Genomic DNA, 13,320 nt, shown 5'->3' with positions numbered 1-13,320 from the left:
TTTTTATTAAACATGGAATAAACAATGGTGGATGCCAATTACTTTTGTCAGGTTCAAGTTATTTCAGAGGAAATTGTGCATTCTTCGTTTTTTGTGGAGGGGTACCAACAAAATTGAGCACGTCTGTATATATATGAAATTGCAGACAACACAAAGGAGCATGGGTAGATGTATGCTTGGAATAAAAAGAGACAGAAAAGAAATGAATGGATACGAGATCAAAAGAACACACGAGTCATCATTGAAACAGTGAAAATGTCAACATGGCAGTGGGCTGGACGCATCACAAGAAGAACAGATCAAAGATGGACAATGGAAGCTACTGAATGGATCCCGGGGAGATGGAAAAACACCAAGACAACACTCCACAATACAATAGCCTCATTGCTTCATAGTTTAGTGTCCCCCTGAGAAAAACTGCACAAGAAAACATTCGCACAATTACATTTTACTTGGCAGTCCTTATTATTCCCAGCTATAGCATGTAGCCTCTCTCTTTTATTGTACAGCACAACTGTACTACAGAACAAACAGCTGTTCCAGGAAGTGCAGCACTACACAACTGACACCAGCCACCCCCCCCCCCCTGCCCACCTCTCCTCGAATTAGTCAGGAGTTTCTGGGAAGTTTTTGCAATTTGATAGTGTTCATATAGATATGCATGTATTTCCAAATGGCCTGACTGACATTGCTTGGTATTATTTTAATAAATGGGAAGAGTCTTCCATCCATCATTACAAAATAAATGGTTTAATGTGAACAGTGCAATATTTCCCTGCCTCAATTGTGAAGGGCATGAATATGCAGTGTGGATTCTATGAGTAACATTGTTGAAAATATGTAACTGAAAATAACATTCATTACATTTGTCTTTTCCATAACTATACTGCCTTCATGTCTTTGGTCCATTGCCTTTTCATAATGAAGCATTTACTATAATCAGGAGAACAATGCGCTTTTGAGTAAAAGGCCAACTGTCATCCTGTGAGTATTATAATGCACACAACCTCTATATCTATACACAACAGAAGTAGTAGTGTAGGAATGCAATCTTCAGTATATAGAAATGAGGGTTAATCACAGGGGATCACAAACCCATCTAGAAGTTTGGTCAAGTGTGGTTAATAAGACAACTTGAATGAGCCAAGAACAGACACCATGTGAAAAAGGGAAAAGGGATACATCTCTCATTCACACACACTTCAGGACTCATGGCTCGTATTACATGCTTATTTTATACTTAAATAAGCATCTTGCTTCTTTTCTTTTCTTCCTTCCTTTTGTAATATAAAAAAAGCAGTCTGAAGTATAATTGTGTTCCTTGGCATGTTATTGGAGAGGTCTGTCAATACCGTGCCAGCAATATCCTGCAGAGGCATCTTCCTCCTGTGAGGTATCACCTCTGCTTTAATGTAACCATCACGAAGCATGCGTGCGGAACTGCATTTATCAAATCAATCTCAGGCCTAGATCTACTCAGACACAAGACAGTAATGCATTTAAAAGTCCATTCCAAGGGTTGTTTTCTCTCTTCTCCATTTGATCAAATAAGGTATTCCCCTGCAGGAGCTTTATGATTTCTGTACGGTCTTAAAATTTTAATTAAATAAATGCCATTCATTAACTTAAATTGATTAACATATAACCCTATAATCATCACAATCTGAAATTATGAGCACAGATCGGTGGCCATTGTTCAAATTTCACTTGGTATTCCTTGCTTTTTTCCTCTCACAAGACACATTCATACTTTCGTGCAGTGACTAATAACGCAGGCTGCTAGCTGCAAACCAAACAAGAATTTTCAGCCCTTTCTGTTTCTGGAAGTCTAGTTTCCCCGTCCATTGCAATCAAGGTCTTGAGCCCAGTAATAAAACTATATCCTGCAGTTGAGTATTCAAAAAAACTGACCAGTGAAACCGCCCACAACCAGGAAAACAAAATACAAAAACTCCCGTTAAAACACAAAAACTATACATAGTTGAGACATGAAAGAAAAGCGACAAAGACAACTCAGCTGCTTCTGCCAGACACATCACATCTCAAGACACCTTGCTGGGAATGGATTCTAATAAACAATTTGTGAGGGTGTCGCATTAGTTATTCAGTATCACTTCTGACCTCCATGAATGTGGAAAGTCTCAGAGAAAAACATACTGATTGGAAGAGTCTGAAGTAAAATCAGCAGAAGTATAGCATTTAGACAAGCATTTATTCCTGTCATGAATATTTCCAATGCTGCGTTGATTGGGAAAAGCACACCTTCAATTAAGAAAACTGAACCTCAAAACCACCTCTGCCTATACATCCTAGTTTGGGCTCACATGATGATCACTGACCTGCTCTCTAGCAATCTTGCAAACTACACAAGGAAGAAGGGAATATAAGGAGGACACATCCTGAAAACACGGCTGTGGATTTTCTATTTTGTTATTAAAATTAGTCTTTTAGACCTTTTCTTCCCTAAGACCCTAGTAATCCTCACTAGGTTTACATTTGCATGCTGACTTCATGTGAAATTGTTACGTTATTTTTCAACTAATGAAGTACCGGAGACATGATTTGGCCTGTAATGTGACAAGTAACTAGAAGGGCCGAAGTCATTTTCCAAGAGGATACAATTGTTCCACAAAATTACTTATGATTTTTATTTTGACGGAGGACAAACTAAGCAAAATTAAGAATCTATTTGATTTTAGATTTTATTTTTTAAAGAAAGAAAAACTGTTTTCTTGATGCAAAAAGTTGTGTGTGATTAAGCTGCAGCCCCAGAGAGAACAGGGGAGACTTGAAGCCAGTGGGGTATGTGTTTACATCGAGCGAGACAGATTTAGAGCACATCATAAACACTGAAAATACGACGGTCGGTTAGCCACGCTGGAGGGAGACATGAGGCTTGAACCTGCCTGCAGGCTCGGCCGACTGTTTTGTCAATAATCTGTAGAAGCACAACCAATTAAATAAAAGATCTATCCATTTTTTTTGTTTTTTCAGGAAAACTGACTAATAGAGTAATTCAAGAGTAAGCACTTGCACAAATTGATCTGCCGAGCCACTTATGGTAATTTAACAGGAGAAACATATGAAGGTTAAAAAGTATATATTTAAAAAACAAAAACAAATAATCTAAATCTGCCATGACCTGTTCAGTCCTTTGACAATCGTCTCATAGTTGCCGTTCATTGCACAGGAATAAAACCATCCACTGTGATGCTCAGAAATGCAGCAAAAACTATATACAGTGAGGGAAAAAAGTATTTGATCCCCTGTTGATTTTGTAAGTTTGCCCACTGACAAAGAAATGATCAGTCTATAATTTTAATGGTAGGTGTATTTTATCAGTGAGAGACAGAATAACAACAAAAAAATCCAGAAAAACGGATTTAAAAAAAGTTATAAATTGATTTGCATGTTAATGAGGGAAATAAGTATTCGATCCCCTATCAATCACCAAGATTTCTGGCTCCCAGGTGTCTTTTATACAGGTAACGAGCTGAGATTAGGAGCACTCTCTTAAAGGGACTGCTCCTAATCTCAGCTCGTTACCTGTATAAAAGACACCTGTCCACAGAAGCAATCAATCAATCAGATTCCAAACTCTCCACCATGGCCAAGACCAAAGAGCTGTCCAAGGATGTCAGGGATAAGATTTTAGACCTACACAAGGCTGGAATGGGCTACAAGACCATCGCCAAGCAGCTTGGTGAGAAGGTGACAACAGTTGGTGCGACTATTTGCAAATGGAAGAAACACAAAATAACTGTCAGTCTCCCTCGGTCTGGGGCTCCATGCAAGATCTCACCTCGTGGAGTTTCAATGATCATGAGAACGGTGAGGAATCAGCCCAGAACTACACGGGAGGATCTTGTTAATCATCTCAAGGCAGCTGGGACCATAGTCACCAAGAAAACAATTGGTAACACACTACGCCATGAAGGACTGAAATCCTGCAGCGCCCGCAAGGTCCCCCTGCTCAAGAAAGCACATGTACAGGCCCGTCTGAAGTTTGCCAATGAACATCTGAATGATTCAGAGGAGAACTGGGTGAAAGTGTTGTGGTCAGATGAGACCAAAATCGAGCTCTTTGGCATCAACTCAACTCGCCGTGTTTGGAGGAGGAGGAATGACCCCAAGAACACCATCCCCACCGTCAAACATGGAGGTGGAAACATTATGCTTTGGGGGTGTTTTTCTGCTAAGGGGACAGGACAACTGCACCGCATCAAAGGGACGATGGACGGGGCCATGTACCGACAAATCATGGGTGAGAACCTCCTTCCCTCAGCCAGGGCATTGAAAATGGGTTGTGGATGGGTATTCCAGCATGACAATGACCCAAAACACACAGCCAAGGCAACAAAGGAGTGGCTCAAGAAGAAGCACATTAAGGTCCTGGAGTGGCCTAGACAGTCTCCAGACCTTAATCCCATAGAAAATCTGTGGAGGGAGCTGAAGGTTCGAGTTGCCAAACGTCAGTCTCGAAACCTTAATGACTTGGAGAGGATCTGCAAAGAGGAGTGGGACAAAATCCCTCCTGAGATGTGTGCAAACCTGGTGGCCAACTACAAGAAACGTCTGACGTCTGTGATTGCCAACAAGGGTTTTGCCACCAAGTACTAAGTCGAAGGGGTCAAATACTTATTTCCCTCATTAACATGCAAATCAATGTATAACTTTTTTGAAATGCGTTTTTCTGGATTTTTTGGTTGTTATTCTGTCTCTCACTGTTAAAATACACCTACCATTAAAATTATAGACTGATCATTTCTTTGTCAGTGGGCAAACGTACAAAATCAGCAGGGGATCAAATACTTTTTTCCCCTCACTGTATATATATTTTAAAGTAGAGATTAAATTTTTGTTCATTTTTAAAATTCCTCAGATGGACAGAGAATTCTTATTAAACTATGGTAATTGGAATTAACGATACTGTCTAGTATAGTGGAGAAACAAGGGAAAACATTTTAAGAAATCTAAAATAATAAGCTTCTGAAAAAATCTACTATTGACTTGACATCACCGATAGAGAGTATAGACTTAGGTGAAATGTACATGTATATGAGAATCAGTAGTGTTGTTCTGAGTTTAGAAGAAGTGAAGAATTCATAAAGAACAGAAACAGGAGAAATCAAAGTGCAGTAAAATAATCTGTTTTCTAGGGGTTATTAAACACTAAGCAACAATAGGGATCTATGCATGAAAACCAAAGGGCTCTAGCCAGCTTTAACAGAGACGCTGTGAAGTACGCTGTGCACTAATCCAGAACCCCCATCTCCTTACACCCAGGCCGACCTGAGATGAACTCCCCCATCGGCACATTTCATTGCATAGCCAGTCAGTTGTATCAGTCTATAGTTTAGCCAGAACGTTTTTTTCACCCCCATCATCTATCAAACAGCATTTCCTGTTCTATTCATCTTACAAATTCCAGCTCACTTTCTTTGTGCAGTGACTTCACTCAGCTGCTTTTCTTGCGGTTTATCCTAACCAGGATTCAAGGCTTATTTGAGCTTTCTTTCCATCACCACACTGTGCTACTTGGCTTTCACTGTGTTGTCATACGTCTTGTTATCAGTAAATGACCTTTGCTGACAGTAACGCATACTTTCCTCTCCGCTATTGTACACTCCTGCTTCATTTCCACCGCTGTAATGAACTCTTACACTGCCACCTGAACTTCTGTTTGTAACAACTACATTTCACTTTCCTTTGACAAAACCACGTTCCTCTCAGCTTCGGGGAGGTCAGCCCTCTACATCTTGCAATAAACCGGCATGTTTTTGGTTGTTTCTGTGTCTCTGCTATTCTGCCTCAGCTGAAATTATGTCCCAGAGGATACTCTTGATTTAAAAAATGTCTGATGATAAAAACACAGGCTGGGGCACATACCCAAAAGACAAACATAAGGAAAAATCTCGGAAATCACACACACGTGGAATCGTATGCCTTCTTTGTGCCAATGTTAAGTAGCAACATAAGTACTAGGACATGCATTTTAGCAATACTCAAGAAATAAATTTTAGCCTGCAGCCTACAGGGGTTGTAATTCAGGGGAATATATATGCTTGCACAATCTTGCAAACTGTCACACTGCCGATACATATTCAATTCATCAAAGCACTAAACTGAATTACTTTGAATTCTCTTTACACATTAGTAAATAAATTATTTAACAATCTAGCCGTCGAAAATCACAAAGGACTGACCGAGCAAAGGATATCCATATCCATGACAGTGAGTAAAGTAGCACAGAGAAGTGCTAGGAGCGATTGAGTGGAGTGGAGTGACCCCCACAGAGGATTGATGACTATACTGTGATCAGCCAGGCAGGGAGGTAGGGAAGCAGAGTCACAATGACCCCTGCAGGGCCGGAGCTGAAGTGCACCTGGGTGACAACAAAACACGAGAGGCAGGAGGTCTTACCCTTTTTAAATGCAGTTCCCTTCATGGAGAGTACATTAATGCAGCAGCACATGTTTAGTGGATTAAGAAAAGAATGATGAACGTCCACAAAAACATCTAAACTAGCTTTCTCAGCAAACCACAAACTGCATTAGGCAAGAGTAGATCTCACTATGGCAGCTGTGTGGAGTAGTGCTTAGGGCTCTGGACTCTGGAGTGTGAAGGGTTGTGGGTTCAATCCCCAGGTGGGGGGCACTGCTGTTGTTCCCTTGAGCAAGGTACCTTACCTAGATTGCTCCAGTAAATGCCGAGCTGTATAAATGGGTACACATGTAAAAATAATGTGATATGTTGTAACAATTGTAAGTCACCCTGGATAAGGTTGTCTGTAAAGAAATCAGATAATAATAATATGGCTAATATTCAGTTACCATTATCTTTACTAATTCATATCATAAGAGATTTCAAACATTTAAAAGCCTTTCTATGAAGACAACCCTGCATAATCCCAATGCTGAGCTACTCTGTTTGAATCAACAACAACACAAACACATTCCTCATGAATTCTGGATGTACACTTTATAATATGTTACAATGCAGGTATACCAAGCTAAATATTTAAAATCAAATACAATATTAATGTTTCAAAGATAAAGTGAAAATAACAATTTGTTCTGGAAATGTTTTATTCCTTTAAGATTAACATAATAATATGGCTTCTGATAGTGTACTGCATTGCTTCTTAAGGCACAAGTTGTTGTTTCTTTTGTGAATTCAAAGACAAATATTGATACTTATTACCAGATTTTTCTGGCAAGCTCTCAAACTTGTACACTCTGACAGAGACTGATATTCGAAATTATGTTGTCTTGCAATTAGTAAATTAGCTCTCAAAGGGGCTACGGGACATTGAGTCACGGATTGGGTAGCAATATTCCCCAGCCCTTTTCAGAGCGGCTTTCTCTGTCAGATAACCAGGGTTGCAACCGCAGCTTAACATTATCTGTGTTAGAGCCTATATCGATTACATTTTAAGTATATGTATGACTTTGAAATGTATCATTTGTAAAAATGCCATCAATCATAATTATCTAAGGAAATGCAGTTGAAACACTTTCAGAAATAAAAAATGGTGACATTTTTAAAGAATAAACTAATAAAAAGACGACTTCTTCTATAATAATTTGTCATGATTTTGTCTCAATTTAAGCAATGACTCTTAATCTGTCAATCTCTTCACTGGCTATCAATCATGCGAGGTAGAACTCGAAACCAAACGCAGCCGGCTGTCGAAAGATAGAAACTGACACGTGATTCTGTATGCAAGAGCATACTTTCTCTTATGCTTTTAACACTCAAAGAAAAATAATTAAAACATGCAAATGTCCTGGACAAATAACACAGTTTAAGACTTATGCCAACAGATATTAAAATGCTTTTGTGAATGTGAAGACAAACTGTCAAGCTGAGGATAAGCAAAATGACAAAGAGATCAAAGCTGCTGGATTAACTGGGATTCTGTTATAGATCCCACTCAATTCTGTGTTCATTATATAATCCCGAGTGCTTTTTAAAACAATTAACCCTTATTTGGTTTGTAATTTATGAGTTCCCTATACACCATGTCAATGTAATTGAAAGTAGGCTTATATTTGGAAGGCAGTGTGATAACAGTTTCTAGGACACAGGCAGCAAGTTAACCAAATTAACATGTTATTGAAGTGATTTAGTGCCTACAATCCTGCACAGAGAATTCCTCTTGGAATTGTTTCCCCTGCAAGGATATAACAATGTATTTAAGTTTTACCTAGGAAAGCAGTTATACTTTAATGTGCTGTGGGCTGTGTTTGCTATTATACACCTGATAACTCAATATTTTTTGATCCACAATTTTATATCTAAGCATTATTGGGATTCGGCATTATTTTCCGTGTTCCCATGCTCCTACTACCATTACAGGTTTAAAGCGCAGCGCTTATCCTTTTTTAAAGTAATGTAAGGTACAGCCAAAGAATTTCTGAAATGTCTCTATATAAGATGTTTTTTCGAGTTCAATTTGTATTGGACTATTTTCTGAATTATGTCATGTGCTTTGGAGTACTTACTGCAGTGTCACCTACTACAAATGCCCAAACATCCCAGCTAAAAAAGCCCAGCAATAGTGACTGCGGTCTCGGCCCTGTCTGAGGCAACGTCCAGCGATTATACAGGCTTATCTTTGACTCCCTGACACCTGGGGTGGGATCCTATTAAACCTATTAAACTACAGTTGATTTAGTCAACGACTGAGCTGACATGCAAAAGCTGAAATAAATTCACACATTGCGGTGGTGAGTGCTGGAAAGCTCCACTACCTTGACAAAGCTTTATGCTCATCATGATCTAACCCATACATTTCCCTGCTCCAGTACTACCAACTATAGGTGTTGATCATTGTGTCCAACTCATACACGCACTAACCCTTTGTGTGAGTTCTCCTAAAACCGCAGAGCACACGCAGTCACAAGCAAATGTTCTGTTCAGTCCTCAAACGATTTTGCATACCACTAGTGTGCTCCAATTTAGGACAATCAGTTCTGATGAACCGACACAGTGGGGGAGGCTGACAACAAGCCCTCGGAACAGATTCCAAGAGCAGCGAGCGCCGAATACGAGAAACTGACTAATATCACATTATCCACAGAGAGAGGAAATCAGCCAGGAGGACACACAGCGAAATATTGCCAAAGTAGAAGTAGAAAATGTGATTTGCATACAACCCCTCAAACAAACAAACAAATCCAAACAAAAACAGAAAGGAAAAAAATATGAAACCCTTGCTTTCCTGGGCTCTAGCAATGACTGTTATTATGTTGTTTTATCTTTTAAATTAATTGGATCATGCATAAATGATAGAAGTCTAACACTGAATGAAGGACAACACATGCCTTCTCTAGGATCAGATTTTACACGGTTGTTTTAAAAATTGAAATTGTTTGGTATTTATGTTTCAGTTGAAGACAAAGACGAGAGGTTCCTCTTTTCTTTTTTGAATCCATTGTGTTTTGGCTTGCTATGGAAGTGGCACCCTTGAAAAAAAGCAAGTAAATTATGTGCCCCACACATCTGATAGCTGGATTGGCTTGTACAGAGAGGGTTTACAAAGTGAAGCTTACAATTTAAGTAGTGCTAGAGGCAACATTTTACTTCTGATGTCGAAAACTCTTAGGTGTCAGTCTCTCTCAACAACATACTGGATTGACTGAGCTTATATAAGCAGATGAAGATGTGATTTATTGCTGAATTATCACAGCTCTTTGAGCCTGGCTCACGGTGGGATGCAATCACTGCATCATCGTTTCAAACGTACATCTGTACTTTACCTTCTGCTGCTAAAAATGCTAGCATTTCTGACACGATATCTCCATGGACAACCATCTCCATCTTCAACACTGTTTTATATGACATGTTGTCAGAAAGATCTCACAGACTGGATGTGTGAGTCCTGACAAATTTAGATCAGTACAACCTTTTTAGATGAATTTACTTTGAATAAAGTTAATTGTACTAGAAGATGAAAATGGAAGAAATAATGAAATAGTGAGATCTTCATACATAATCACCTTGGGACTTTCAAAACCTGTATAATTGTATCCTTGTATCCTCTTTCTTTATCAAAGAGTTGCTTTTACCAGATGAACTTGTTTACTCTGTTCTCTCTTGCTCTTACATTGTCCTGCACAACAAAGTCGAGGGATATCAACCCCAATCCCCACCGACAGAAGTGGATTCTTAAATTGCAAACATTTTAAACCACCTCATAGACCTTGTGTCTGTCAATACATTTCTAAACGCATATTCTTTTAAGACATGAAAGAAGTGTGACAACCTAAACACCTCAGATCGGCAGTTTTAAGTTCATAATATTGAATTTCTTTCATTATTTTATTTTAATTTTTCTAACATCTGTGTATCTGCTTTCTTGTGACATACATTTTAGAGAGAGAGAGAGAGGAAAAAAACAACCTTCCTGTGCCAAGAATAAAAACAATTGTGTGGCGTATTTCAATCCGACGGCGTGGCCTGGTCAACTAGACTGAGCTTCCTTTTCCTCACTGCTTTTATTTTAAGAACTTTCACAGGAAATTGAAAGAAAAGACAAGTTAAACAACAAAAAAAAACAAAAAAAAAACAAAAAACGAAATAAGTGTCAAAAGATGCAGGCAAAGTATCACGCCACTATTAAACTAGTCTGGGGAATAATTGCCCAATAATTGCCCAATAAAATGCAGTCACCGGCATTATTGGCATGAGGCTGAAAAGGTCTTCACCTGCTTGATTTCCAGTGGTTAACTAAACCGAATCATTTCAATGTATACATATTAATTAATTATTTAGCATGACAGGCTGCAGATAGAAACACACAAAGAACTTGCCTCTGAACAGGAATACCTATGAGTCATCAGTGCAGCAGCACAACGCATGCTGGAGACACACAGTTCAGATTAAGTCCAGCTTGCAAAAGTATGTGCCACTATCTGCACGGCAACGTACGTTCACATGCCGAGGAATGTCACACAGGCAGGGGAAAAGCACCGCATGGACTGAGACTGGAAATGGGGAGATTACTTTGATTAAACAAATCCCCAAGTTATCAAAAATCCCCCAAGGTAATGGCAAAGTCACCCCAAAGAACATCTTCAAGCCCAACAATGACAGCGACACCCTGACGTGCCAGGCTAGGGCACGCGTGTTCAGGATCGAAAGTGTGAGGCACTTCTTTATAGCATGAGTCTGTTGTATGTTTTATTACGTATCAATGTATTCAAGAGTTTTCCTGATACTGGTATCAATGATGTTTTAATAATTAAAATGTGTGAAATATCTACAGATAACTCAAGTCATGAGGAGCTCATCTGTGACTGACTGGACTAGATCTGTCCTGCTCACCACAATGCTGTCTACAGGGATTACTGACAGACATTAACAGTGGCCGACCTCCGCGACCTTCCCTGTTAGAACAACTTCAGGGCTATCCCGAGTCAGGCTGAGCGGAAGGGCGAGAACCACTCTTTAATTAAACAAGGCCTTACACTGTAAGATAAGCAATTCACCTTCAGTGCCTGAATGTAGCCAGGTATATCTAATCTGAGGTTCTCCGGCTAATGGGTTTGCAAGAAAATTGATATTTTACACGTGTAGGTGTCCGTCCCATTGACAGCGCTTTAGAAATTAAATTATCTTTACGGGATTTTTTATGCACTCATAGATCTGAGGAAAAGCACAAAGATAGCTAATCGTAATGAACTTCATTTTCACGGTGGAGAAATTATCACTGTCAATGTGACCGACCACAGCTGTATTTTATATAATTCGTAATTGCTTTTAAAGTGGATAGGTTAGACAAAATTACTTATAGTCTCTCAGTTCCAAAAAGAAAGCCAAACCAATCCAGATATTTTCAACAACCAACTGCTCGATTATATAACCAAATTAGTAGTTAATACAACAATAAGATGTTTCCCCCCCACACTGATCTGTTGGGAGGGCTGGTACAACTACTGCTGTACTAAAGGAATAGGGCAGAAAATGTACCTGTATAGTACTTTTGTACAGGTAATTCTCAACATACGAAGCCTCATTACACAAATAGTGTGATTGGGTGTTTTCAAATATGTCAGACAATAAAACACAATTGATATGATGGCATTCATTATGTTGTTAGCCAGCTTGTGTGAGAGAAGATTATTTATAACAGAATGAGTTCTACAATTTTTGGAGAGATTATTTTGCATTTCAGGTATAACCAAGACTTAAATTAGTGCTAGGGCTGAGTATTTTATTATCTACTAAGTGAACATGAAGCAAGTTCAATGACTTAACACTGGAGTGGTCATAACTTTAATTTGCATATATTTTTCCACTTTAAAACCACCTGGCTTGTATTTAAAGCTCTTTTCCTTATGAAGCATGATTTCAGTTAAACTAGAACATTCCCTAATGCCCAAAATATGTCATATCAACCGATCAGAAGACCATAAAATAATCCTATTCCGTGCTCGAAACTGAACACACACGTAGTCAAGGCGGTTTTGTGGCACACATGAGTTTCTCTCTGCAGATGCATTTACAAAAGGCTTGGAGCCAAAGCAGTCTGAGGGCGTACTCACCCTCTTTTTCCTCTTATCCTGCTCCGTGGGTGGTTCCTCGTCCTCTGTCAGTTTCTGCTCCTCGAAGTGAGTCATGAGCATACAGCTAGAATAAAAGACAGACACAAACATTGTCACACGGCTTTTCTTATTAAAAAAAAAACAAAACAAACAAAACAAAAAAAAAACTTCTCATGTTTTCAGGGCATCTTAAAATCTGCCACTGATGCAAGTTCTGTACGGATACATCCCAGAGGGGGTTGCTAGCGCTCACTGTCACTAATGACACTGAAGATACAAATATGATTTGGTACTCATCCATTGAAACCACAGTGTTAGACTTATAGAGTATCAATCTTCATGAGACTGATGGACAATGAAAAGGAAAAAAAAATGGTTTGTGGCACATGAACCATCACATTATCTCATATGCTTATGGTTTTACTGCACTATGGGTAATTCTGAGGAGAGTCAATAAGAAAAACAGCTCTCCATCTTTGTGTTTAAAAGCAAAACAGCTGAGCAAAAATCAACAAGATATGAACAATGAAAAGGTGCTAAACGTTGCCATTTTGCCTGCGATACTTTAAAGTTTTAGGCATGGAATCTCTCTCTGGCACGGAATTGCAACTTACTCTTTGTGGGTTCCTGTTTCGGGGTCTTCGGTCATGACATCGTGTAGGGCCTCCACACAAACGTTGATGATGCCACAGAACTTATCTTGGATCACACTGTAAAATAAAAACAAGCCCTCTGTTAACAGAGTAAAATATATGCAAGGGAAGTTTTG

The 13,320-nt window shown here is 39.1% G+C and overlaps 1 protein-coding gene across 1 annotated transcript in view; it reads right to left on the bottom strand.

The window, feature by feature from the left end:
• Positions 1-13,320, bottom strand: part of ipo11 (importin 11) — a 179,150-nt gene that overhangs the window by 28,218 nt on the left and 137,612 nt on the right. Inside the window, exons 28-29 of the mRNA XM_066711430.1 lie at positions 13,166-13,261; positions 12,552-12,636 (exon numbers count right to left, since the gene is read on the bottom strand). Coding sequence (XP_066567527.1) covers positions 12,552-12,636; positions 13,166-13,261 — 181 coding nt within the window. The remainder of the gene's footprint in view (positions 1-12,551; positions 12,637-13,165; positions 13,262-13,320) is intronic.

The sequence above is a fragment of the Amia ocellicauda genome, chromosome 8 (assembly GCF_036373705.1).
Source record: "Amia ocellicauda isolate fAmiCal2 chromosome 8, fAmiCal2.hap1, whole genome shotgun sequence".
In the NCBI taxonomy this organism is placed as follows: Eukaryota; Metazoa; Chordata; class Actinopteri; order Amiiformes; family Amiidae; genus Amia; species Amia ocellicauda.
Note: the sequence above shows the minus strand (reverse complement) of the source record. Positions and strands in the feature narration are given on the sequence as shown.